The sequence below is a fragment of the Hippoglossus hippoglossus genome, chromosome 19 (genome assembly GCF_009819705.1).
Source record: "Hippoglossus hippoglossus isolate fHipHip1 chromosome 19, fHipHip1.pri, whole genome shotgun sequence".
In the NCBI taxonomy this organism is placed as follows: Eukaryota; Metazoa; Chordata; class Actinopteri; order Pleuronectiformes; family Pleuronectidae; genus Hippoglossus; species Hippoglossus hippoglossus.
Genome location: NC_047169.1, coordinates 3,332,857 through 3,360,795, shown reverse-complemented (window position 1 = coordinate 3,360,795; position 27,939 = coordinate 3,332,857). Strand labels below are relative to the sequence as shown.

Below are 27,939 nucleotides of genomic sequence, written 5' to 3'. Positions count from 1 at the left end.
ATGCAACGTGGGGGGGTAGTTAGCTAGCAGTTAGCTAGCAGCTAGCCGCATGCTAAGTGTGTGTCAATAAAACCTGCGCGTTACATTTTGCATTTATTGACTGTGGCTGCGTTACTTTTAGTTACTGCTCATAATAAATCTCCTTCATGTCTGCACGAGACTTCGAAACCCGCCATGCTACCAGGGAGCTAATGGGCTAGCTAGTTAGCATGAGGGCTAGCAGGAGGTAACTCGACACAACATTGAGTTCAGATCGGTGTGTGTGTGTCTGAGTGTGACCCTGTGTGTGTGTGTGTGAGTGTGACCCTGTGTGTGCGTGTGTTCACCGGCAGTAGGGGGGGTGGTGGCTGCCCCGGCCTGTGATTGGACGAGGGCCTGCCACGTGCACATTTCTCCACTGTGCCCTGAGCCTCCACGATCACATTCGGTCTGACGGTGACAGCTCCTGCTCTGCGGAGGCGTCTCTCAGGTAAGACCCAGGAGACACACGGAGCTGCAGCCTCCGTGTGTCTGTCTCGTCTTCGTCATCTTCATCTTCTCTCCTGCTCCTCCACTGGTAAACTCTGGCAGATGTTGCATCACTCTACTGGGACGTCCCCACTCCTCGGTCTCTCCTGACACCCGCCAGCTCACCCCACTCTGTCCACACATGTGTTTCTGCTACATGGGAACTCACGTGTTTTCTGCACACACACTCTCACACACACACACACACACACACACACACACACACACACGACCTCGAACCCCAACAAGCTCGGTTAGTTTCATACACGGGATCACATGGGAGCTGCTGAGCTCTGGCTTGCAGATCCAGTTTGTCAACCTCTGAAAGTCTTTGAGCTGTGCACTACTGAAGTACACAACTTGTACTTTGAGTATTTTCTATATATGTCTCCTCCACATAACTCTCTTAACTGGGCAATATTCATTCTGTCTGTGCAACCAGTTCACTGTTCATAGTTGTTCTTGTTTTTACACTGTACATTTTCAGTTTTCATTCCATTCACATTTTTTATATGTCCTTACACGTAAGTACGGTGGCTGAGAGAGCTCAACGCACTGCAAATTGCAAAAAAGTCACAACATGTACTTTGAGTATTTTCTTTATACGTCTACTCCACCACTATTTACATTTATCATATCTATAAATACTCTTCTCTTACCCAGCTGGTGTTGTGTGACAGCTGGTGTTCAGGGTCACCTGACACACATACATCTGCACATACCAAACACATGAAGAGCTCGTGAAATCAGAGGCTTGGTTATTGATTAAACTACCATCAGTGTTAGAGCTGAGATTATTAAATCCAAAGTATATCAGCTTCTTCCCTCACACACACCACATCCCTCCACCAAGTTTTGTGGAAATCCATGTAGTAGTTTTTGTGTAATCCTGCTAACTAACACACATACAAACAAATGCGGACGAAAACAGAACCTCTTCGCGGAGCTAATCAAGTATTGTTAGTTTAAAATAACGATTAAAACAACGATTATTTCAACCATTGATACATTTTTCATCCAATAGCGATTAGTCGATTAATTGTATAGACTGTGTTTTTGCGCTGCATTTCTCTAACCTGTGAAGATTCTCATGCAGGTCATCATATCTTTGTACATACGTAGGAAATTTCACAATTTACAAATTACTTGGAATAATGAATCTGTTGGTGAAGTCTTTCGTTCACAGTCTAATGACCCAGTTTCTCCAAAGGGAGATTTATCCTGTGCAGCCTGTCAGTGCCAGTTTTAGCTGATTTTCTTATCAACGTTTCATGCAAGAGTCTCTTTGATGATTGATCCATGTTCCCCACCAGGTTCTTCAGGCCTTTCCCCTACTTTCCAAACAAGCAATCCAGTTCAAACCAGGCTGATCCTCCAGAGAGCACTGATACACTCCTCTCCCCATGTGGCCTTTTATTTACTGAAGATTACACAGGGCAGCGTTGTGTTGCTGGGAGATTTCTCTTTTCACATAATTCTTGCAGCAAATGATTAGTAATGGAATGATGAAGATGAACAGAGGGATGTTTTGAGCTGCGGTCAGCAGGTTGTACTTCCTCCCGATGCAGAGTAAGAAGCAAAATGCTGCGGCCGCAAAAAACGCAGAATGACGACCTGTGGAACCATTTACCAGCAGGTGGTCAATGATTACTAGTGGAAATTTAGCCCGAGATAATTTTTTTTACGGAGGATCAGGAGTTTATGTTTGTCTAGAGATATGATGGGTTTGAACCCAAGGGGGCATGTGAGGAAACAGCATATTTACAACAGCTTGGGAGGCGGCTACAGCCAAAGAACTTAGGGCTAAAACTAGAAGGGCACTCAGTGGAGCACGTACCTGCGCCAAGGCCCAACAGTCCCCTTAAATTCAATCAAGCTGCTCTAAACCGCTCATACTAATAGAAATCAGCCCCCTGAGCCTTTTTTCATTAAGATCCATGAATTGTTCCCTGGGAAAACTGTGAGAATGTCAAAAAAAACCCATCCTATTGCAAAAGAAAGAGGAAAAAAAATAATCCTGGATCCAACTTCTTCATCAAATCTGCTGTTGCATCTCTGGGACTCTGTGGTTCCAGGTTTTCATATACGTTTCCTTCAAAGCCAAACACACACACAATTTGGAGTTAAAAGGTAAAGGAACCTGAGTAACAATCTGTAAATGTTACATCAGCTCAGTTGAGGCCTCGCTGGTTTTAACAAGAACGATCTCAAACATGAACCAGACATGTAATTAATTCATTAACTGTGAATCAGTGAAGACTTGAGGTGCAGCTGAGGTATCCTGTTGTATCATCTCCTTATTTTTAAATTCAGTTTGTTACATTAACCTCCTTCTCCTTCTTTCTCCAGGCTTCAGCTGCAGCTGCCCAGTGACCTTCTGCAGAGTAACTTCTTTATGCATCAGGTCTGGGACTCTTTTCTTTTCTTTCCACCACGATGGCTTCGAGCTCCTTCAACATCGACGCTCCACGATGGGATCAGTCCACATTTATGGGCCGACTGAAATACTTCTTCAACGTCACCGACTGTCGAACAGCGCTGCTACCTGACTCGCAGTTGGACGAAGCAAAAGCTCTAGTAGAAAGCTGCAGGTACGAAACAAAAAAGGAAACAGAAACTATAACTTCTGTGTTTCAGCAACAGTTCATTTAAAAGTTGTGCGGAGATTCAAAGACCAAAGTCTAAAGGAGTCGGTCTCGTCCACAGAAAACTCTGGTGAAGAGCCTGAAACGTTTATTAAGAAGATTTCAACGAGATTCGAGAGCTTTTGGTGATGAGAACCGATGCCTGTGTCAAAAACTCTGTGTGGAAGTTGAATTTATACGTGACACAGTTTGAGAAAAAAAAAGCATAATGAAATGAATCAGTATTTGGAGCTCTATGCAGAAGCACAAAAATGGCACACGGTATATAAAATATGTTTATGACTTTCCCCTCCCCCAAATCCGTTGTGTGCATTTCAGCTGTGTCCTCCCTGCAAGTTTCAGCACGAAAAAAAAGTCAAAACTCAAAAGAGGCTACAAAAGAATGTGTCTGCAGGCCGTGGAAATGTCTACTTCATTCTATGGTAGTGAGTGTGTCCCACTGTGTGATGCTCTGCAGGGCAGGGTCCATCCCTCCCGGCACGACTGAGGAGCAGCTCCACTTTGCTAAGCAGCTGTACGACTCGGCCTTCCACCCAGACACCGGAGACCGCATGAACCTGATCGGCCGCATGTCCTTCCAGGTGCCCGGAGGCATGGCCATCACCGGCTGCATGCTGCAGTTCTACAGGTAGTGAGGAGCCAACAGGACGAGCTGCTTTTTAACCCATAAAGGAAACTGTCATGGTCTCATAACTCTGTGTTTCCAGGACAGTTCCTGCTGTGGTGTTCTGGCAGTGGGTGAATCAGTCCTTTAACGCTCTGGTCAACTACACCAACCGCAACGCTGCCTCCCCAATCACTTCCAAGTAAGTTCCTGTAAACTCCACTAACACTCGTCATGTGGAGGGTCTCAGATCCACCACGATCCACATTCCAACGGGAACCACCCTCTGGACTGGAGGAGGAATGACACAAAAACAACACAATTACACAATTGGTCGATCTTACGCAGACGTCTACATTCCACTAAATATGAACAAGTGTATTAAATCTTATCTGGATAAGAAGAGACACGTCCGTTTCAAACGATTAAACGACTTCTGAGTGTTTACCAGCAGTGAATGTGAAAACAGCTGCTGTCCTGTGTGTCTCAGGCAGATTGGAGTCGCCTACATCACAGCGACCAGCACAGCGCTGGCAACAGCAGTCGGACTCAACCTCTACACAAAGGTACAAACCCCCACTTACTGTTTCCTGCACCTGCACAGGATTCACTGAGAGCTTTGTGTTTTCAACGAGTCATTCTTCATGTTTGATTATCACCAAACTCGTCTGGATAGTTAGAAACGGTTAATTGAGCAGCTGTGTTTCCTGTAACTCAACATCCACTTACTTTCTTTGTGTTCTTCTGGTCCTTCCCCATCTCATCATCTTCCTCAGTGGTTGAAGACAACAGGAGCAGTGATGTATAAGATACATTTGGAGAATATCCAAATGGTTTATTAGTCACATGATAGTTGGATGATTCTTTCTGTGCAGTGAAGAAGAACATGACATGTGGTGTAAGGCCCCAGTTCAAGCTTGTTAGACTTTGAGTTCATTTAGTTTTCAAATCCATTTTAAAGAGATTGTCAGGAACATGTGTTACAGTCCTCATCAGTGATGGAGTTTGATCAGTTGTCATGGTGATGGCTCAGTGCGACCAAGGCAACAGAAGCCATGCTGTGTCTCTTCAAATGTCCTTTCACCAAATCTGACTGTTATCACACTGTTATTATGTTACACCTGCTGTAGTATCACAATGGGACTGCTGTTTTCAGCATCCTACTTGTCTTCTATATTGAGGCCTGTGTCTTTAACACCTTCCCTATTTATCGTTTCTCTTCCTCCTGCAGAAAGCTCCTCCTCTCGTGGCTCGCTGGGTTCCCTTTGCAGCGGTGGCAGCAGCCAACTGTGTTAATATTCCTATGATGAGGCAACAGTGAGTTGCAGATTTCATTGGTGAAATCAAAGTATCTTTTCCAGCGGAGAAGCCACAAACACAGCATTACATTTCCTGCGTTGGATGATAAATGAAGTGTTCATGCTGCATTACTGGTGTTAACATAGTGGTGAGACGTGTCTCGCTTTTAGGGCTTTAACAAAATATGTGTGGAGGCCAAATGTGAATATAATGTCTATATAATATAAGTATAAATGCAAATATATGCGTTATCTGTTTCTATCCATGCAAGCAGCATGTCATTGTCTAACAATGTGGCTCCATGGGTGACAAGAGACACACACCATCAATGTTCAATATCATTTCTCTCTCTTTCTCAGGGAGATTCTGAATGGCATCGCTGTCACAGATGAAGATGGGAACAAACTGGGCCAGTCTACGGTCAGCACCCCCGACACACCTTCACACACACTGTCATTTATTTGTGTGAATTAGAGTATAGCTGTTTTTTATATATAATTCACAATATGCTCTTTCTCTCCTGTGTAGAAAGCTGCAGCAAAAGGCATCACACAGGTGGTCATCTCTCGGATCACCATGGCTGCACCAGGAATGAGTATGTAGAGAAGTTTCTTTTGATAAATACGTTACTGGATCTTCCTCTCTTAATGTGTTTCTCTTTTCTTCTGTCAGTTATTCTCCCCATCATCATGCAGAGGGTGGAAAAGTACAAGTTCATGCAGGTGAGACCTTTGTCTTCACTGCCTCCCCCCCCCCGCCGTTAAACTCCTCATCACGATTGTGTGCATCTGTTCTCAACTCTTCTTCTGTCTTTTCACAGAGAATCACGTATCTCCACGGACCAATCCAAGTGATGATGGTGGGCGTGTTGTAAGTACAAGAGGTTTCAAGGTTCACAGGATCTTTAATGTCCTCTGAGACTTTCATGGTAGAAAAAATTAACTTCTTTTTTCTCTGTTTTTAAAGTTTAATCTTCATGGTGCCGGCTGCCTGCTCCCTGTTTCCTCAGAGATGGTAATGAACCCGTTTCTGTACTTTCACCTGCTGACACGTAAACTGTAGCTTCAGCCTTTTTCTGACATGACCTGCGGGTAAAAGCCGGAGAATCGACTACAGAGTTTACACACATGCACAACGCATGTGTGTTTGGGAAAATGAAGATTAGATAATTGTCTGGTTGAGTGAATTTGTGATTTTAGTTTGAAAATAAGACGTGAAGCAATGTGGAAGATTCTCCTCTGAACATAATCTCGTATTTATAAATTCAGATTTTGATATCTGATAGGGTGCAGTTACCTAGAAATGCTCTTAAAGCGCGTTGAAGGAAAAGAACTTCACTATCTGAGAAAATCGTGTTCTCATTAGCGATGATTGGTCTGTTTAGTCTGCGTAAGCAAAGGAACCAGCATTCGTTTGTTTAATCAAACTGATTCTGACCACGCTTCTCTTCTTCCTCTTCTCCTTCTCATCCTTCATCACCACCTCTCTCTCTCACAGCTCCATGGCCGTGTCCAAGCTGGAGCCGGAGCTGAGAGACTCCATCGTGTCTCAATACGGAGACAAAGTACAACGAGTCTACTTCAACAAAGGCCTCTGAGGCTGAGAGCGCTGATCACTGTTAACTACACACAAGACCGGATAAATACTGTTAGTGTTTATGTCATTTGTCTTCAGTTTCATTAAATGACGCCGATTAGCTTCGACGTCCTCAAACCGGTGCTCATCTGTGGGATTTGGGATCAATCTTGTCTTTCTTCAGCGTCTTAATGATTTCTGTTTTCTTACATTACACATGACGGATGAGTGGGGCACAGTGAACTCCTGTCCAGACACCAAATGATCTCATCCTCTCAGGAACAGCACATTACTTTTCCAGATTAAAATCTCTGTGTTGGTTGCTACTCGTCTGTAGTTGTTTTCTTTACCTGTTCAGTGTCTTGTTCTCTTCCTGCCAACCCTCCTTTACAGTCTGTGCCTTCCACAAAGTGGCAGAAGCAACAATGCTGCTGGACTTTGTCCTTTCAGCTTTACTGTGGAACCAGAGCAATTCCTCTATGCATAGTTTTATAGTCTGAAGTGGTCATGATTTAAGGTGGATGCTGCCCTCTGCTGACTTGTTTGCATGATTTATCTTTGAGAGTTTTGCCAGTTTGGTAATTAGGGCCCGAGCACCGACGGTGGGAGGCTTTTTGAGGGCTTTAACATGCTCAAATCGTTACCAAAGTTTGCAGAAAATTAGAAAGTGGTGAAAATATACGTATTCTGGAGTAATTTTAATTCTGTTTGTAATCAAATGTACTATATTAAGCACAAGGGTGAAGAAGTTTTCCGGTTTTGAAAGATAGACTTGTCTGTGAACGAATAAAAACGTTTTTGAAGAGCTGTGTTAATTGTTTAGCTGTAGAAATTTAGGAAGATGCACAGTCTGATGTGCACTGGATCATGTATATAACAGTGGTTCATGTACATGTACCAGAGTTAGTCTTTCTTCTGCAGTCCCAGGCAGGTTGATGTTAAAGAGAGAACAGACAAACAAAGAAACTGAAACAAACACACAACAAACTTACATTTGTAGATATAAAAACATACACGCTGAGGCAAAATCCACAATATACAACAATAAGTACAATTACACAATTAAAAGAAGACAGATAAGGGAATTAGACTACTCTAGATGATGAAGTATTTGAGTATCCAGTAACCAACGTTTTACAGATTAAATGGCAGTTTGCCAAAAGATCTGAATTTAAAAACAACCAAGACGAGTTACTCTGAACAATATGACAATTTCACCAAATTAGAAAACACAAAACTAACAAGCAGAAAATGATGACTACTTATGAGAGTTAGTAATTTGATAATAACATTTTCAGACATTTTGATTTGGTTTCTTCCTATAATCCACATCTGTTTATTCATATTTATTCATATTTTTTTTATAAGAATAAAAGTTTCTGTCGCCGCCGTAACTTATTTCCGGTCCCCGTTACGCGCTGTGTACGCGGTGACATCACCGTGCGCACGGAGGTCCCGCCCCCTGCACGTCGCGGAGCGTTAACGCTGAGTTGCACTTGAGGCGGAGGAGAAGAAACGGAGGAAAACAAAGATGAGCGGCCGCGTGAGTGACTTTAAAACCAACACTCAGACTCACACACAGACACACAACAATAACAAACCGCCGCACGTTGAACGGAACCGACCGGAGTCTGCTTTTAGCGCGTGAAGTGACCCCGCGCAGGACCAGCCTGTGTGGCAGAACTACTTGTCATTCAAAAGTTGGTCCGCAGCCCGGAAGTAGAAACCTTATGACCGGTCCGGTTAACCGCTGGTTTCAGCTTTGACTCGAACAGCTCGACGCGGTGTCAGCCGAGTCACTGGCTCCCACTGGCTCCCACTGGGCAGGAAGGGGCAGCTGAGGGGGTTTAAATGTGGCTGCACCAGTCCGACTCAATGGTGGCTCAGCGGAGGGAGGAGGGAAGTGTCCGCTAACAGCATTAAGTGGCTCAACGTGAACAGGAGGACCAGTCAGATCAACTGGTGTCCTGTCAGAGGATCCTGGTTACCAGCAGCTGCAGAGTCAACGAAGCGTCTCTGCGGTGGAACCAGTTTGGAGTTTCCCAGTCTAGTGCAGCCGCTTCGTGAAGGTTGTTCAGGCTGCAACTGAAGATTCTTATCATTCTGAGTTTATTTGTCTAATGGTTTTATTAAAGGTCCAGTGTGTAGGATATAGTGACACCTAGTGGTGACGTGTCTCACCGCACCCTCCACTCCCAAACTGTGGAAACCTTCAGTTGTATTAAAAACTCAAAAGGTGTTGAGTTTACTTTACTGTAAAAAACATGGCGGCCTCCACAGAGAGGAACTGCTCCAGATGTAATTATAAAGTATTTAAATATAAAAGGCCCATTCTAGGGTAAAGAAAAGAACAATTTGTACAATTTTAGATGATGGTAAATGGTTTTATATACTGGGACTGTTTCCTTCCTCATTTACACTTTACATTTCAAGTGGTTATGCGAACAACGCGAGGAATTCAATTAACACAGTCTCTGGTGCATAGGAAAGACTTTGGATTTCCTATGCTTTTAGAACTCGGCTTTAAGGTACAATTCATGGATCTTTCAGCCAAAATATGTGTATATATATATATATATAATATTATAATTTCTCTTCCAGTGGAGTTGGGTTTGTCACTTGAACAGAAATATATTCTCCCCAAACAAATCCACGTCGGTCGGGCTAAGTACAGTGTTGTGGACTAATCTTTGTGACAGTGCTAATAAAAGTTAATTAAAAATGCTAAAGAATCTGGGTTTGCTCTGACCTACAGGCGCTTGTCATTTAAACATAGAGGAGAATAAGACGTGAGGGAGTGTCGGACCCTGTGGGAACTCAACTGGTGGAAAGTAATAGTCGGCTGTGCTGAAGCTCCACAGAGGCTTTACCAGTGTGAAGTGATCGCCATAGCAACATGTATGTCATAGTGGTTTTTGATGGGAAGTGGGAGCAAAGCCTCAAGAGTGCTGGTTCACACGAAGTGGCTTTCTCTGTAGATGCACAACTGTCTGGACGTCTATTTGGATTGTAAACACTGTGAATTATTATCCATAACAGTCCAGAATAACGACCCTTGTAATGTGCGGCAGATGTTGAACTGTGCATTAAAATATTCACTATACAGACACTATAATTTTCAGTGCACAGAACCTAACTTGTTTTGTCATAAACAGTGAATTAAACAATTGCATGTAAAGCTCTTAGAAGATTTTTATTTGCCACTTTAATTTAATTTTAAGTAGCAGTTTTAAAATATGTTCATCATTCAAATTAGAGCTGCAGCGATCTGTTGATCAATTAGCTCAACGGCAACTATTTTGATAATTGATTAATTGTTGCTCCAGCTTCTCAAATAAGTTGAACAACATAAGATTTTATACACATAATAAAGATATTACATTTTTTTATATTCCATAGACTGAACAACTAGTTGAGAATTGAATGTATCAATCTGTAATTTAAGCCGTCATTATCTGCAGCTCTAATCTGGATACTGTCTCTAGACATTTCCTCCTCAGTGAAGTCAATGTTTGCATTATTTTCTCTGCTGTCTTTCCAGATTATGCAAGCGGCTCGATGCCCGACAGACGAACTGTCGTTGACCAACTGTGCCGTCATCAATGAGAAGGAGCCACAGTTTGAACAGTGAGTGGGATTTCCTCCTGATGCATGTAACCGTAACCACGGTGATTCACTTTGCTATTTACCTTGTGCCCCCGTGTTTTAACACATTCAATTAAATAAGGAAAACAGATAATGAGGATGCATCTCAAAATCCTCGTCAGCAGAGGGCAGCATTGTTGTCACGGAACCTGAAGAGATGTGGTTCAAAGTTCCGACCTAAACTGGGAAATTATTTTATCTAAGATCAAGAATTATCTTTGACAGAGATCGCAGAGGAAGAACGTGATGAAGAAATATAAACTCGTGATTGTTTCATGTTAAGCTGCCCTAGTTAAACAAGACAAACAGTAACAACTTGTTCTGTACTTCTTATTTCCTTTTGTCTCCCACTTGTTCATCCCAACGCAGACATGTGACCGTGCGCAATTTAAGCCACAAGTTTGTGTTCACCTTGAAGAAGCATCCGAGTGTCAAATCCGGGACCATCGCCTTCAGTCTGCTACAGGTTGGGTTCATCGTTTCGGAGAAATATGTTGTCTGTGATTTGTCACCTTAAGGAAACTGTGCGATGCTGTGCTCAGACATTTAAGCGAATAAAATAAACTTTCCCTTTTAACTTACATTTTTGTTCAAGCAGTTCTTCAGAGATTCTTGCTCTCCTCATGAACTGTTTGTATAAATGTCGACTTCGGGCCTGGAAACTGTATTCTCTTGAAATGACCAGCAGATGTCCACATATCCACAGTTTTTCTTTACAAAGCACCTGTGAATGTTAACATGGTGCTGAAGGCAGAAATCGTCAGTTTTCACATTTTTCTTTTTAACCATGAATGCAAAAGTAAACCTTTGAGCTTTCTTGCTTTGTTGTTGCTGTGGATTCTTTTCATGGACGTCTCTGTTTGTCTGAATCTGTCTGTTACTGCTTTCTCCTCTTTCACTTTGCCTGTCTCTGCCTGCTCTGCCTCCGTCTATAAACTTGGCAGCCACAGCAGCACACAGGTACGACTGTAACCTCCTCAAAACGGTCTTATTTTACACCAGGTGTTCATTGGATAATGATTGAATTGCCCTCCGGGGACAAATAAAGTTGTTTTGAATTTGATAAACTCATACTTGGCCTGGTAGCGTTCAGCGGACATGTAAACTACAGCTCTGAGTTATGTTATTCCAATATAGATACATGTTGTGAAATAAGACCCAAACTGCAGAGGAACGTTGCACTGATGTCTCCCTGAAGTGCGTAGTATGTTTATTTGTGCTTGTAGTTGTCCCTTGTCTCATATCTTTGCCTTATCGATGGCTAAATAGTAACAAGAGTGTTTTTTCTTTTGCAATAATGTGTCGTAATAATGTGTTCTCTATTTCTTCACAGAGAAAGTGGGCAGGCCTATCGATTGGTCAAGAGGTTGAAGGTAAGGTTCATTTTTACAGCTTGAGATTTTCTTGAATCTGGAAAATGTCCAGACCCAATTTTCATGTCTGAAAAAAGATAAAAAGAATAATTTATCAGACTGGGTGGTCACATAATCAGACACATTTGAACATGCAGATGTAAATCAACAGAATTGGAAAGCACTAATATTTGATATTAGTATTTTAAAGACAAGCTCACACAGTTGTGTTTTCAGTGGCCGTTATCAGCGCCTCACATTCAGGCTGCAAGGACGTCTGATCCTTTCAGCCGTTTTGTGGTGACTAACATTAATGTGTCATCTGTTGATTAGCAGCCTGACAGCCTTTCTGTCTTTTGATTTAAAGAAACCACAGTGGAAACATTAGAGCCTCTGACATCAACCCTCAGACTCTGAAGAGTTCATGGAACTTACATGCGACAGATTTTAAAGGCCGGAGTCTTTATCTCGTCCAGAAAAACATCAGACCCTGATGGCAGCATCCTGCAGAATACTAATCATACGTGCTGTTCGGGGGGGTTTTGCTATTGTTCAGGTGTCAGAAGATGATTTACTCGGCAGAGAGAGATGTTTCAACAATATGATTTGGAGGGTGTCTCTGCACATCTGTCACAGCTGGCCAGCATCCAGAGAAAAGCCTAGTGGCTCCCTCAGGCCACAGTGATGGGTTCTATTATAATACTGTCCACATATCAGGACTGAATAAAATATAAAAGATGCATAATATGATAATGTCAGGCCGTCAAGATCGAAGGCATGGGATGATCTCACTAGGTCCTTGCATGATGTCACCACTCTCAAAGCCCCCCATAGACACTCATTATAAAATCCAATAATTGCAGAAAAAGCTGAATATTCCTTAAAGTAGAAGGAGTTGTAAAATACAAGAAATCAGAGCAGGAATATCCAGAATATCAGGACCTGCTGCAAACATAGTGCGACACGGTCAATGTGTGGAAAATGTCATCAGAAATGATCCAGGTCATGATGCTGTTGTCTAAACTGTCCGTTTTGTTTCCTCCACCTCCAGCAACAAACTACAAGTTTGACAAGACCAAGCAGTGTATAAGCAGCATGACAGTGGAGATAGACTTCCTGCAGAAGAAGATCGTGGACAACAACCCGTACGACTCCGACAAGATGGCCGGCGAATTCCTCCAGCACTTCAACAACCAGGCTTTCTGCGTCGGCCAGCAGGTGCTCAGGGCTTTAAGGGGTTAACATTGTGCCAATGTCAAAGTTTAATTTAGTGGAATTCAATACTTCAGATTGTGGAAGTGTCTTTTTTTTTTATAATAAATCCATCAGAGAAAATATGTGTTCACAGCAAAAGCCCAAATATTTTTGAATGTAAGTTTGTTAATCTCGTTCCTGTCCTCATCTTCTTTTTTCTAGCTGGGGTTCAGTTTCTGTGATAAGCTGTTTGGCTTAGTGATAAAAGACATTGAGGCCATGGACCCCAGCTTCCTGAGCGGAGAACAAGCCTCTGGCAAGAAACCGAAGGTATCGGGGGAACACACACGTCCATTCTGTAGCATTACAGGTTTTTAATTTACACAATTTGTGTAAACCTTGATTCATCATCGTCTTTTTTGTGTCTTTCCTCAGCTGGAGATTGGCTTGTTGCTGGGAAACAGTCAGGTGATCTTTGAAAAGTCAGAAACCTCGTCCATGACTCTGATTGGTGAGTTCTGGAACCGAAATCACTCACTATTATTTTTTTGTTCTGTCTGAATTTTGAGGTATATATATATATATTTATATGAAAATTAGTGCACGACTGATGGTCACTAATAATGTATAGCATCATGCATTACGCTCAAGCTGAATGAAAGATAAACTTGTGAGAGACGAGTGTGACGTGAAAACAAAATTGTGCCATGTGTAAGTTTCTCCAGGAGGGGGTGCAGTCTGACCACAGGAGTCTGACACTGCGAGGGAGTTAATTGTTCACAGACAAAATGTATTTATCTATTTTAAATGTAAACGTACGGGCCGAGCATCATCTTCATCTGTTCACTTATGTCTAGTGAGAGCTGCACGTTAAAAGTCACAGAGACAGAAATGAATAAAAGGCCTCGGATGAGACTCAGTAGAAGCAGCAGGAAACAGAAACATCCTTGATTGAGAAGAAAGGAAAGTTGTAGCAGACACTAAATATTGTCTATTTATTTATGCACTTTAGTTGTGTCTCCTTGTGACTGTGGTAACTTACAGCTTATTGCTTAACATTTCAAATGTTTGTTTGAATTAATTTGGTGATTTTCAGTGTAGGAAAGAAGGACGTGCTCTTTGCTTTCAAACTTGTATTCACTTAATGTTTTTTGTGTCCTCCCTCCAGGGAAAGCCAAGACCCGAGAGTCTCGCCAGTCCATCATCAGCCCGGACTGGAATTTTGAGAAGATGGGCATTGGCGGCCTTGACAAGGAGTTCTCTGACATCTTCCGCAGAGCCTTCGCCTCCCGAGTCTTCCCTATAGACATAGTCGAACAGATGGGTGAGGCCCCCTCCCCGATTTCTTTCTGTCTGTCTCGCCATAACTTATTCATTTGTTTATGTCCCGTTCTTCCACATTTTGTTCAGTTTCGCTGCAAGTCATCTGTAGAATGAGGACATTTTCATTTTCACGTTTTCATCAAGTTTAATCATTCCAGGAACTCTGTTAAACAAAACAAGTTTTAAACACAATCTACTGCAAAATGTCCCTTTATTACTAAGTGGAATTCAATAAGTGATTTAAGGATATTTACTGTTTAAAGATGATAATAAGCAGGCCTTTTTTTTTTTCTCACTCAGAACTGAATCCATGATGGTGAACTGATTAGTAATTACTGCCAAAGATAATCACTGTTTTTACTTATTGTTCAGCTTGTGTTTAATCCGTAAATCAACATATTGGCAAACACAACTTTTATTAATTCCTTTGAGAAATGTATCAGCAAAACTGAGAATCAGTAATGAGCAGGCAAGGCAGCGTTCCTCTGTGCCGCCTCGACCGTGACTAAAAACTCTGGCATCCCCCTGACAGTGATCCCTGCGCACACTCATTAATAGATCTTTGACAGCTGTCAGATTGTGATGATTCACTCTTCAAAGAGCAGCAGTTCATTTCTAATGAAAGCCATCACCACAAAAAAAAACACCCTCCCTTCCCATCCACACGCGCACACAGTCACATCAGTCCTAATCCTTGATCCAGAACTCCTGTGAAAACCTGTTCGAACAACATCTGAACTTGGCGTGTGCACACGTTGGTTTAAGTTGGCGCCCTCACACCCTCCGTACCCACACTGCTCAGGGGCCTGTGGCAGTGTCCGGCGGTGTGCGAGCTGACCTTTAGCCGGGCGGTTGTGTGCAGGAGTTGGCCTTTGGCTGTGGCCAGCTGGCGGCTGTAATGAGATGGCATGCTGTGATAGAGCATCCAGCTAAAGGTAAAGCTGTAATTGGCAGGCGTGGGGAGCGCAGGTGCTGACAGAGCGGCCGTGTGCACGTGTATGTTGCGCATTTTGTGTGTGCGTTGGACCAAGAGTTTGAAAGTTTCACCTTGTCTCCCCTTTGCTCCCGGAGAGGTGAAGCAGACAGACAGAAGCTTCAGTGCTTTTCGCTCCCAGACCCCGACACAAACACATCACTTCTCCACCCCCACCTGTCATCCCGGCTGCTTTTCCTTCAGCGGGCCCAAATGGCAGCTCAGATGGTTATCAGGGGCCCCTCATTTAGTCTGGGCTAAATGTCATCAGGCAGGTGCAAAAGGCCACTAAAAGAGCCGCACTGTGAACGTGGTGGAGCGGAGAGCCCACCGTCTCCACAAGTATGTTTTTATTGTGACGTTGTACTTTATTAGAACAATCACAAAGCGATCGTCAAAGCCGCACGTTATTGATCCCACACAATAAAACCTTGGAGTCTCGCTGCAGCTCGAGGAAAATATTGATCCAAAAAAAAAATACTGAAATTCATTGTAAACAAGAAAATGACCATGTGTGATATAGATTTTCTTTTTCATTTCAGAAAATGCAGTATGTTCAAGTTAAGCTGCTGCGACATGTTATTACATAACTAATACCAGTATTGAACCAGTGGGAAAAAGTTCTCACTTTCAGTTCTGCTTGAGAACTGCTGGAGCTTTATGATGAGTAGAAACATTTGCTGCCCCGGTGCTCAGTGTCTCTCCCTTGATCGTCTGTCTCCAGGCTGTAAGCATGTGAAGGGGATCCTGCTGTACGGACCCCCAGGCTGCGGTAAAACCCTGATGGCACGACAGATTGGCAAGATGCTCAAGGCCCGGGAGCCGAAGATAGTCAACGGCCCCGAGATCCTCAACAAGTACGTCGGGGAGTCTGAGGCCAACGTCAGGAAGCTGTTTGCAGACGCTGAGGAAGAACAGAAGAGGGTGAGGACCCTTTACAGTCTACAGTCACATGCACATGAGTGTTTATCCAGGTTTTTACTGCAATCAATCTTTTATTATTAGACAAATAATGTTGACAAACGTGTAATTACAGCTTCCACACATGTTACCTGTGTTTCTACACCTTGGCTGAACTTATTATCTTCATGTGTTCTGCAATTATCCCCCTGGAATACAGAGAAGCATTTCATCAATCAAAACAAAAAGAAAACTCATTTCTCCAGGAGTGGAGAGATCTGTCCTTTAAGTAGACGCTGCTGTAATAGCTTTGATAAAGTTCTTGTGTGTGTGTGTGTGTGCGTGTGTGCGTGTGTGTGTGTGTGTGTGTGTGTGTGTGTGTGTGTCTCAGTTATGAATTGAAACCCAGCAGTGATGTGTTTGGATGGTGAGACACTAGCGTCCAGCGTCACTCTTCACCACCTAATGAGGGGCTGGGTTGTCTTTGACCTCCTTTTAGACCTCCCTCTAAAACACACACACACACACACACACACACACACACACACACACACACACACACACTCCATCCAGTGTGTAATAAGGACAGCTCCACACCTGCTTTAAATGCTACGTCTGAGACTGACAGGACTGTAGATGGAGAGATAACCCCCCACCCTGCAGCGCTCTTAGATTTTCCATCTGTCTCTCTGTCGACGGTCACTTCTGATTTTTCAGTCGCTATGAAAGAAAAACATTGACGGCGTCTTTTTTTACGATGGATGAAAACAACGTTTTTATCAGTCAAACAGAATTTCTTGAATTTCTTACACCTGCAGTCACAAATTCAAGAAACTGCTTTTACTCAACACTGGCGTCATGTATCTCGCTGCTGCTGTAAACACATGTTGTCATGTTGCATATATTCAGTATTATCTTCATCGTCCTCGTCTCTCTGCAGCTCGGTGCCAACAGCGGCCTCCACATCATCATCTTTGATGAGATCGATGCGATCTGTAAGCAGCGTGGCAGCATGGCCGGCAGCACCGGCGTCCACGACACCGTGGTGAACCAGCTGCTGTCCAAGATCGACGGAGTGGAACAGCTCAACAACATCCTGGTCATAGGTGCTCAACACACACACACACACACACACACACACACACACACACTCACAGACTCTCTGATGTAATCTCTGAACATCTGCACTTATCTCCTCGGTCTCATTCGTCTTCTTCCCTCTGCCTTCCCTTCTTTTTCCCGATCTGTCCATCTGCTGCTGCCTCAGGGATGACCAACAGGCCGGACCTGATAGACGGGGCCTTGTTGAGGCCAGGGAGACTGGAGGTCAAGATGGAGATTGGTGAGAAAAGAACCACAATTGCAAGATGGCAGCACCTGTGTCGGGATTTGTTTTGTTTGTACAACAGGAGGATTCATCATCCATCTTTATTTACAGTCTATGATCTAGACAGGCAACATAAATGCTCTATATTCTCTTCTCTTTTAAATATTCTATCTTATCGTCTTCCGTCAGGGTTACCGGATGAAAAGGGCCGCATTCAGATCCTCCACATCCACACAGCGAAGATGCGTCAGAACGAGCTGCTGGCCGACGACGTGGACGTTAAGGAGCTGGCCGTGGACACCAAGAACTACAGTGGTGCCGAACTGGAGGGCCTGGTCAGGGCTGCACAGTCCACCGCCATGAACAGACATATAAGGGTCAGAATCCTCAAGAGACATTTCCTGTATCATGATTCACATTTATACTTAATGTTTAATTTATGTCCATGTTTACTTTGTGTGACTGGGAATTCTAAGTTTGGGTTTAAAGTGTTTTTAAAAAAAAAAAAGGTGTAGTGTTTATCAGGTGCATAGTTTGAAATTCAACACAACTCGGCAGCACACACAGATAAGGTGTTCTCACACAGACACACACACACAGACACACACACAAAGCTGCAGATATTATAGGGTGATGATGAATAACAGACAAGGGGCCTTACACATGTCTGGTGACGTTTTACTTCACTCCTCTCAGCACTGATTCTTCCCGGCCTCCTTCTCTCTGTTTGACCTTTCTGCTCTGAGGGAGCACGTTGTCTCCTGACACACAATCGTCTACACACGGTGCAATCTCAACACTGTGCGACACTTCATGTAATGGATTTCACTAGTGGGGGCACAGAGTTTATCCAGTGATGATGGGACCCATTATTTGCTTCATGTGTTTAGGCCAGCACCACTGTGGAGGTGAACATCGAGACGGCGGAGAAGCTGCAGGTCAGCCGGCTGGACTTCATCACGTCGCTGAATAATGACATCAAACCTGTAAGTTTCTCTACACAGAGGTTTTGTGAAAAAATATATTGTAATACAAAAACCCATCGAATTAATATGAAAATAATGCCCCTTTTAATAAAGCAAGTACAGCAAATACACAAATGTTCATCGCTATTTACCTACAAACGCCCAGAAGTTCAAAGTGGATGATAAAGTCGAATCAGAAAAGGAACAGCAACAGCGTCCAGACTGCAAAAATAGAGAAGTTAGTTAGTTAGAAGTTTGTGTTCACCAGGGTGTCAGGTTCCACAAACCCCAGTTAGTGTGTGTTCGTGAGTTTTTTGAGGAAAACTTACATTAACAACATGTCTTCCTCTCCTCCAGGCGTTCGGTACCAACCAGGAGGACTATGCCAGCTACATCATGAATGGTATCATCCGGTGGGGCGACCCGGTGTCGGCGGTGTTGGAGGACGGGCAGCTGCTGGTGAAGCAAACGAAAAACAGCGACCGCACGCCCCTGGTCTCCGTGCTCCTGGAAGGTAGAACACGTGAACATGAGCACACGCGTCCTCAGTCAATGTTCAGCAGTTTAACACAAACTGAACTTCGGTATGTCCTGGTTTATTTGATCGTTCACAGGTCCATCGAACAGCGGTAAAACGGCGCTGGCAGCTAAGATTGCGGAAGACTCCCAGTTCCCCTTTATCAAGATTTGCTCCCCCGACAAGATGATCGGACACTCAGAGATCGCCAAATGCCAAGCCATCAAAGAGGTAACACTCGACACCTGTATATTTTTAATATGTTCTCCTGAAAGTCCTGAAACAAAGGTCTAGAAAAGTTCAGGGGTTGTTTAAAATATGGGAGTCGTGAAAAGGCCACAAATACTTTTACGTACATTTTTTTTTGATAGAAACAGCTTTGAAATCAGACCTAACAAATCTTTACTAAAACCATAACTTTTCGTGCGTCCTGATGATACATAATTCCAGTTGTGTTGGTTTGATTTAGACCTGATTGAACTTTTATTTTTCTGTGATAGATATTTGAAGATGCCTACAAATCCCAGCTGAGCTGTGTGGTCGTGGACGACATCGAACGCTTGTTGGGTAAGTGTAAAGACACATCTCATATTCTACTGCCAATTACATCTACAGTATTTCATCTTGTCCAGGTGGAAGGTCATGATTCATTGTTAATCTGTGTCATCAGACTATGTCCCAATCGGTCCTCGTTTCTCCAACCTGGTGTTACAAGCTCTGCTGGTGCTGCTGAAGAAATCTCCTCCTAAGGTAATAGACTCTTATTTTCTACCCTCTGTGGCGCTGCTAGTCCTCAGGTGGCAGAAAGAGGGCAGCAGATCATGTGGATGCCAATGCAAAGTCCTGTGAGGAATTGTTGGAGGTCTCTGGCTGCGACTGGCATGTGTGAGCGACTGTGTGTGAGTGTACGGTTATTAGCCAGTGTTTTGGTCCAGGCCTGTTGTGCTCCGAGTGAATGGTGGTGGTGGAGACCCATTTCTCATAGTCTCTTTGGTTGTAGCTTGTGTGTGTCTGTTGTTGATGGGTTTGTGAATGAGAGTATAGCTCACTATATGGCTGCATGTGCATGAGAAGTGGCGCGGGGCCTGGTGTTGAATGCCTGGCTGCAGTGCTCCTCTGGGGTTGTAAAGCGCTGGGCCCAGCGGGGTGCCTGGGGCCAGGGGAGGCCAGGGGGACACGGAGGAGAATGGGCTCTGTGAGAGAGCCAGGACCTGGCAGCACCACCGCCTGTGTGGCACCTCATCTGCATGCAGCATCACAACCCCCCACGCCATGGGGGGGCAGCCAGCAGCCATAATCCCCCTGTCTTCTCGCCACTCCTCTGCCTCTCCTCCGTCGTCGTCTTCTCCTGGTCCAGCTCATCGGCTTAGTGGAGCCAGGATTCTTTTGCCTCTCCTCTTTCTTCTCTGCTCGTATTTGTCTTCTCTTCTGTTGTTTCCTGATTCCGTCTCTTTCCTCTCTCTGTCTCTTCCCTTCTTTTCTGCGTGATCTGGTTCACTGTGGCTGAGATAGATACAGAGAATCATATACTATCATAACGCACCCTCACCTTTGCAATAACTGTGTGATGGCAACACTTAAGCTCAAGACTGGAATCATTTAGACAAGGTGGTGGGAAGCATTTAAAACTCGACACCCTCTGAAGAAACTGATTCCACTGGACGGTGGAAACAGTCTTTACAGGACTGTTCTCACCTGGTAAAGCATCTTTTTTTAAAGTATTAAAACAGGAAGGTGTAGTTCTGTCTGCCTCCTGGTTTCAGAAGGACTCATACTCCTGCCACAGGGTATTTGAAGTGTTCATGATATGGTTGTTTCATGGAGCTACCGCCATCTCTTTTATTGTCATTATTGTTATTTATTCTATTTGAGGCACCACAGCCATTCTCCCACTTGTAGTTCTGTTGAACTGAATTTGTACCAGGTTTCTTTCTTTTATAATTTGATGTGAAGAGTTGATGTTTATCTCTTATCTTTCTTTCTTCCCTGTTTATAATCAAATAGATAAACTGTTTGAATCGTAATGTTGGGTATAAGAAGTTGTTCTTTTGTTTAAGACGTGCTTCACCCGTGCGACAGTGTATTTGGTTTCTTAGAACTCCATGTGAGTCCATGACAGTAAAGAACATAACTCTGCTGGCATAGAATCCAGTTTACATTGACCCTTGAGGAAAGAACAGCTGAAGAGTATGAATGAATGAATAAATGTATGAATGAACCTGCTTCTCTTTCAGGGCCGGAAGCTGCTGATCATTGGCACCACCAGTCGTAAAGACGTCCTCCAGGAAATGAGGATGTTAAACGCTTTCAGCACCACCATCCACATTCCCAACATCTCCAGTGGGGAGCAGCTGATGGAGGCTCTGGAGGTAACGAGACAAACTGTACACACACCAAAACAGAAGCAGGCGCAAAACACACACCGACACGTGCCCACGCTGAACACTTGCTGATGCTGTTCAGACCGGGCAACAGTACTTTAGTTTTAATCCTTTTTATTGTACAATTTCAAAATGCATTACCCAATTCAATTAATGAATTCACAGATTTAAGTGCCCCCTCTCTCTTTGCCCCCTCCCCACAGCTGCTGGGCAGTTTCCAGGAGAAGGAGCGGGCCATCATAGCAGAAGCTGTGAAGGACGACAGTCTGTCGATTGGCATCAAAAAGCTGCTCATGCTGATTGAAATGGCCGTGCAGGTGAGAAAGAGCATCTCTTTGCATTGCTTGGTTTTAGCCGTGTTTCCTGAACCTGCTGCAGTGATGGCAGTCGTTGTTCTGCTGGTTTGGGGACTGGCAGGGGCTCTCGTTGGCCTGGTGGGTTGCCAGGTCTGTACTATTCAGCAGATGATGGTGCTAAGATGCTAAATGAAGATGGTGAATTATATTTGCTAAACATCAGCATGCTATGAGCGCATGTTAGCATGCTGACGTTAGCTCGGAGCTCCACCGTGCGTCAGTAAAATAATCACATTTACAGGCTCCGAGATGTTTTTTTTATGATAAATCTAATGTGGTTTCAGATAGAAAAGGTCAAGTTGACATGGGTGTATGTAAAATGTGAAAAGCAAGGCTCCCTCATCACTTCACGTCCACAACTTCCAAATTGGCTCAGCCCGTGTTATTGTTTTTCTAATAGTGTGGTCTGAGCTCGGGCGGCCTGTCCCTCCTCTTCCTCTACATCTCGCCATCAATCTGGGCAGTCCACGGAATCTGTCTCTCGGGCACAAAACGCTGTCGTAGATCAGCGGGAATGAAAAACTCTGCGGCTTTGCTGATGATTTGTTGAGCTTTCCAGGATTCAGGACATTTCCAGTTCACAAACCTTCCTGCAAAACAGTCGCGGTCCGATACTCCTGTAGTTATGAAACCACGTTTTTCTACACAGCGTTCCCAAAGACATGAATGTGTTCTGAATCCCAGGGAAGGTTCTCATAAGAACAATCACACACACTTCCTGGTTTCAGCTTACTCACAATTTACATCAGTCATCCAATGGGCCGACGGATGAGACAGGCGAACGAACTGTGGAAACAAAAGTGAAAACATTCCAACGCATAACAGATTCTTGGCTTCTTTTCAATGAACCAGTCGTATGTACAGAAATAAGTGTAGTTGGTCTATTCACTTTTTTTAAAGTGGCCTTTCTGGGTTTTGTGGTTTGGCAGAGGAAATATAATTCTGTGCATTTTTCACATTCGAAATTGGTCATTTCTGTTTTTACCCAAATTAAATGAGTGATTAAAATTGTATTTATAGAGACAAAAAGGTTAAAGGTATAATATGAAACTATTCGTCTTTATTACGAGACCTATTATATAATATTATATATTAAACATATAATATGTTTGTTGACTTGTGTTCTTACATTATCCAAAATATCTCCAACAATGATAAACCCCAGAGAAACACCCAGTTTTATCCAGACAGGACGTTTGATTTCACCTTTTTATTGCATCATATCCACTTTACCCAACCTTTTGAAAACATTACTCACCTACAAAACACTTATTGAACAAACTTGTGACAAGAATTCTGAAGTTTGTCTTTAATACCGAGACAGTGAAGTGCAGAAGGAAAATGTTAAACCCAGCAAGGACATGATTTTCTGTCTTTTGGATTGAGATGGATTGGTTTTGTTAGATATTGTTGGTTTTGGTTTGTTAATAATCATTTTTGGCCTGAAGCTGCAGTCGTATCAAACTTCACCTGGTGAAGTTGACTGGCACTGTGGTCAAAAGCATGGCGGGCAGGAAACAGCGCGGGTAGACATCTAAATATAAACCCTGAGTGAGTTTGGCTACGGGGTCGAACAGTCCACTAACATCTGTCACTGTCCTTGTTCTCACAGCAGCACAACACAATCATTTCTCTTCTGCTGCTTGTGTTTCACCGAGCAAATACATAACACGAATATTAAGAAACCGTGTCTCTTAAATAAGACGTCGGTCCCTCCTCATCTGTCAAACTGTCAAAAAATGGACCCTGGTCCCAAAAGTGAAGCCAATGCGTAAGTCCCAGAAACACACGTTCTCTCACACGACCAGAAGATGGCGACTCCACTGGTTTTACAAGATGTTTCTACAGAAGTCCAGTTTGTTATTGTCCAACGGGACGAGTTCGCGTCAGGAGTTCACCAAAGTTGAGTTTGAACTCGAGCCCCGATGCTGAATTTGCTCCGTGCTCATGAATGAATCCACCGATTCCACTGAAGTGAAATTTTATGGTTTTAGATGTGACCAGGTCTTTAGTTTGGGATTTTCCTCTGTGATGTCGTAAACATTCTGTCTGCGAGTAGTGGAAACCGCTCTGCTGTGGTTTGGCGTCTTAAAGATTTTAAAAACATCCTGGATCGCGTTTCATTGTCTCCAAACTACATGTCCCTGCAAAAACACGCCACTGCCATCAGGGTCTTTGTTGCATCGCTTGTTTTTACTCTGTTTCTTCAGAATCAGGGAAACTGTGCAGGATTTTCGTTCTTTTTAGATGAATCTTATCTGGGGCCTGAGCGTAACTAACTTCCGACTGATCTTTCTGTTTTTAAAGCCCACAGTGGCGACTCCATCTGAAAACTCAGCTTCCACATCTTGTTTGGTTTCCTGACAAATCAAGTCGCTGACTCTGCGGCAGGCAGCTGCAGAAATTAACCGAAATCTCACTCATTGCCTGGTGTTAATTTCTCCTGCTGACTGCGTGTCTGTGGTATGTTGACGATGTGTACGGCCTGGTTGTTGGGCCTGGATGCTTTGTAATTGCTGTGGTATGCACCAATGTGGCCATGTTTTGCACCCTGCAGCCCCCACTCTCACAGACACACACACAGACACACACACACCCCATCCCAAGCCCAAAGAAGTATGAAGTATGTGTTTGCCGAGACATGCTGCACAACTACGCACATACACATCCACAGTGAGTCTCCCGGTTTTCTCTCTGTCGTCTCTCCTCTCATTCCGATGTCTCCTCCCTGCTCTCACATCTTAGTTCTCGTCGCTACAGGCGCTTCCAGACGTTCTGTAAGTTATTGCACAGGTTGCCATTAATTTGACTTCCTCTCCCCTCCTCCCGTTTGTTCAAACTGAAGCACGAACTCCAAGACCCGCCGCTTTTTCAAAGGGCTCAGATGTTTCAGCACCTTTACTTCTGGATACTCGGTTAAACCAACGATTGTTCCGAAGGAAAACAAGGCCTGTTGGGAAATGTGAGGTTGTTTTCCCGTGTGCGTGTTCGTACTGAGACGTAATGTTTCTGTCTTTCAGATGGATCCCGACTACAGAGTGAGCAAGTTCCTGAGCCTGTTGAGGGATGAAGGTGCGTGAGTATTGTCATGTTTCTCTCGTTTGTACGATTTTTTTTATCGTTACTTCAACAGTGATAAATAACGCACATTTTATGTTTTGTTTTTCTTCTTGCAGACTTGGCTAGTTTCCATCTCTCTTGATCCCTCCTTCCTTCCTTCCTTCCTTCCTTCCTTCCTTCCTTCCTTCCTTCCTTCCTACCCTTCTTCCCATCCCCGAAGCTCTGAGCACTTCTCTATCTGCACTGCGGCTTTCTGCAGCAGCAAATGACCAGGCGACCTCCTGTGATGATTAAAATGAGAAGAATATGCAGTGTTTGTGGTGTCTGTATATACTGTGCTGTGATGACTCCATTTTGATTTTATATATGAAAGAGTGAAGGCAAAAGATGCGAAGTAGATATTCATGCATAAACACTAATGATTATACTGTTCATATGGGCCTCATTCGTTTGTAAGCACAGACTTGTGCATCTGATCATTCCACAACTTGAAGATCTCACTTTGTTACGTTTTTCACATTCACTTACTTAAGTTTGCTCACATTTATATTTTATGAATAAATTGATTCTAATACTAAGAAGAAACTCAGCGGTTGCTGGAATTAATCATTAAATCAAATGACGACGTAACTTTGTTGTTTGTTGGGAAGTTGTTTGGTGTAATATCCACAGAGGAATATGAAGGACTGATATCGTCCAGTTAGTTGAAACTATTTCTCCTTCACCCTGAGAAAAGCCTTGTGCACTACAGCAACGATCCATTAGATCTTATAGTAGTTACATAGTTGTTGAATTGAACCAATCAGGAACATGTGTTGTGTCAGTTACTCCTCCGTTGATGAAACGTCTTACAGATGGAAATTGTGTTGTTACGGCATGTGGTCATCGTCCCTGCATTTCTTCTACAACAGTTATTACAACAGTTATTAGTATGTGTGCCTGTTTGTTTTTGTACCTCTTTAGGACCTTTTCAAGCAGAAACACTGACCCTGTCAGGACCAGTGGACCTTATGGGGACCAAAGTTCGGCCCTAATAAGGATTTATTGACAATAAAAGAAGATATAATATAATAAATAACTTGTTCTTTCAATTCCCAATTTCTAAATAGAAGTTCTGAATCAATGATCCATGTACAATATGTGAAAAGTTTAGTTTAGAAGTGTGTGTGTGTGTGTGTGTGTGTGTGTGTGTGTGTGTGTGTGTGTGTGTGTGTGTGTGTGTGTGTGTGTGTGTGTGTGTGTGTGTGTGTGCCTCTGGGGAAAAAAAGCACGAGATAGACGACACGGTTTTGTTCTTCAAATATATAATCTTAGCTCAGTCATACAGATATATACATTGTATAATAAATAATATTTATAAAAACATAACATTTACGATTATAAAATAAAAAGGGAATTATTCACTTTAAAACATTTGTACAAAACTTTGGATATAGCGGGGGGGGGGGTGTATAGGGGGAGTGGGAGGAGGGAGGGAGGGAGGGAGCACAGAACGGTGGAGGGCTGCGTTCGAACATGACGCAAATGCTAAGCTATGTCACAAAGAGAGGACGGCCTGTACACACCACCGGGGAGCTTGTGTTGTTGTTGAATATACTCGATAGGAAGCAGGTGGGACTGTCAGGACATGTTGTCTGGAAACCTCACAGTTTGTTCCACCTTTGTGAAGAGGCAGCCTGTCCCACTCATGCACCATCCATCCATCATCCATCCCTCCATCAAGCATCCCTCCATCCATCCACCTCTGTGTCGCTAGCAGCCATCACACACACACACACACATCCTGTATAACTGTCTTTAATGTTTTCGGAATCCAAAGTTGAGATACTGTTTTTTTTTTCTGGGCGCCAAATATCACAATAACAACAATTTTCCTCAAGCGTTTAAAAAACCCATTTGCTCAGAGAAACAGCGAGGCCGGGGTGTTTTTTTGGGGGGGGGGGGTGGTTGCGCTGACAAGAATACAAGTTCATAAATCATGCTTCTTAAAAACCTCAGATGTCTCACTGAGGGGGGGCGGGGGATATGGAGGGAAAGGAAGGATGTGACAGCCAATCAGAATCCAGTCTGGTCTGCACATGTCATCACATGTCCCCCCTTTTTTTATTACAGTGATAAAAGATTTGCCTAAAGTCTCAAAGTCGACCTTGATGATTGCACGTAGCTTCAGATGAAACGATCTTTGCTCGTAAAGCGTGACTCAAATTCAGCCGTAGACCATTGATCTGCTCGCTGGCACAAATTTGAAAACTTGATTTTCTCCAAAACGCTGCTTCACCCGACGTAATGTAACGTTGCATCAAACTAACAGTCGATTTACAGGTTGATCGTGACCCAGGAACAAACTCCCACAGAAACAATGCTCAAATGTTTACCACCTGGAGTTATGTGAAACTGAATAGTGCATAAACATGTGTAGGGTTGTTGTGGATTGAGCACGTGGATCACACACACACACACACACAGACAGACACACACACACACTCCCTCCTGCATACCTCCACTCCCAAGCCCATTGGTAATATTTCAGAAATGCAGGGATATAAAATCCGGCTGTAGCATATATCTCTTCCAGGCTTCCCCCTGGTTGACTGGTGCAGTAGCGCTGGTCAGCAGGGAGGAGCAACACTGAGGATTTCATCTGCTCAGTAGTTTTTTTACGAAACACAGGACGGTGGCACCTCCGCTGGCCGCCCGCTGCTCGTAGTTCAATCAGTAGTCACAAAGTGATGGATTCCTGGGGCTGCCGACGTGCTCGATATCACTTGGGACTAAGTGACGGTTTAGAGGTTGGTTTAGTTTAAAGAAAAAATAAAATCAAAGTAAAGGTCAACCGGCACAGACTGCCCGGAGCGGTGAGGTGTTAGTTAGACAAATGCTTTTTTTTTTTACTTAAAAGCAAAGAGAGTCTGAAAGTTTCTTTTCTGTTTTTTTTTTACTGCATTAATCTCACAGGTACAAAGTGTTACTGTACATGCCACAAGCATCGTGTGGGCATGGAGGGGGGAAATAAATAAAGACGAGGGGGTCGGGGGAGGGGGCTGGGGGGGCCGTGGCCCAATGCTGCAGGGAAGAGGGATGAGCTCGCACAACACTTCCTGGTTGGATGTTGTGGGTGTAGTGGTTCGGAAGACGGATGCTAGTGCAGGTGTGTTTTTAACTTTAAGTCCTCGTCTGTGCTACTGCGGATATTTTTTTTTTAACGGATGTTTCCCCCTCTGGTTTTAAAAGAATCTCCGTCCACACCAGCTTCGTTTTAAAAAAATATCTACAGGAAAACTTCAAACGCTCAAACAAATACGTCGGGTCAGTAGGT

General features: G+C 43.6%; 2 protein-coding genes across 7 annotated transcripts in view; both read left to right on the top strand.

Annotated features, from left to right (window-relative positions):
• Positions 1–26: 26 nt before the first annotated feature.
• sfxn2 (sideroflexin 2) lies at positions 27–6,956 on the top strand. 3 transcript variants are annotated; one of them, XM_034570959.1, is made up of 12 exons: positions 27–469; positions 2,912–3,098; positions 3,610–3,780; positions 3,860–3,958; positions 4,247–4,322; positions 4,988–5,073; positions 5,415–5,475; positions 5,584–5,650; positions 5,728–5,777; positions 5,876–5,925; positions 6,022–6,069; positions 6,553–6,652. In XM_034570959.1, the coding sequence occupies exons 2-12, from the start codon at positions 2,944–2,946 to the stop codon at positions 6,650–6,652; spliced, it is 963 nt and encodes a 320-aa protein (XP_034426850.1). In that variant the 5' UTR covers positions 27–469; positions 2,912–2,943. The 3 variants fall into 3 exon arrangements, with proteins under 3 accessions (XP_034426850.1, XP_034426849.1, XP_034426848.1); XM_034570958.1 differs by having other exon boundaries at positions 27–556; positions 2,857–3,098; XM_034570957.1 differs by having other exon boundaries at positions 417–469; positions 2,857–3,098; positions 6,553–6,956.
• Positions 6,957–8,052: 1,096 nt separating this feature from the next.
• LOC117753059 (vesicle-fusing ATPase-like) overlaps positions 8,053–27,939 on the top strand; it is a 42,589-nt gene continuing 22,702 nt past the window's right edge. Inside the window, exons 1-21 of one of the 4 annotated variants that reach the window (XM_034570910.1) lie at positions 8,053–8,173; positions 10,172–10,257; positions 10,645–10,741; positions 11,609–11,648; positions 12,679–12,845; positions 13,044–13,151; positions 13,257–13,332; positions 13,990–14,145; positions 15,842–16,041; positions 16,958–17,123; positions 17,285–17,359; positions 17,534–17,721; positions 18,235–18,330; positions 18,667–18,823; positions 18,924–19,057; positions 19,327–19,393; positions 19,497–19,576; positions 21,061–21,195; positions 21,411–21,524; positions 24,584–24,639; positions 24,740–25,201. In XM_034570910.1, the coding sequence (XP_034426801.1) occupies positions 8,162–8,173; positions 10,172–10,257; positions 10,645–10,741; positions 11,609–11,648; positions 12,679–12,845; positions 13,044–13,151; positions 13,257–13,332; positions 13,990–14,145; positions 15,842–16,041; positions 16,958–17,123; positions 17,285–17,359; positions 17,534–17,721; positions 18,235–18,330; positions 18,667–18,823; positions 18,924–19,057; positions 19,327–19,393; positions 19,497–19,576; positions 21,061–21,195; positions 21,411–21,524; positions 24,584–24,639; positions 24,740–24,749 (2,220 nt within the window). In that variant the 5' untranslated portion in view covers positions 8,053–8,161 and the 3' untranslated portion in view covers positions 24,750–25,201. Of the gene's footprint in view, positions 8,174–10,171; positions 10,258–10,644; positions 10,742–11,608; positions 11,649–12,678; positions 12,846–13,043; positions 13,152–13,256; positions 13,333–13,989; positions 14,146–15,841; positions 16,042–16,957; positions 17,124–17,284; positions 17,360–17,533; positions 17,722–18,234; positions 18,331–18,666; positions 18,824–18,923; positions 19,058–19,326; positions 19,394–19,496; positions 19,577–21,060; positions 21,196–21,410; positions 21,525–24,583; positions 24,640–24,739; positions 25,202–27,939 lie in introns of those variants that run through there. The other 3 variants (XR_004612182.1, XM_034570911.1, XM_034570912.1) reach the window with 3 other exon arrangements.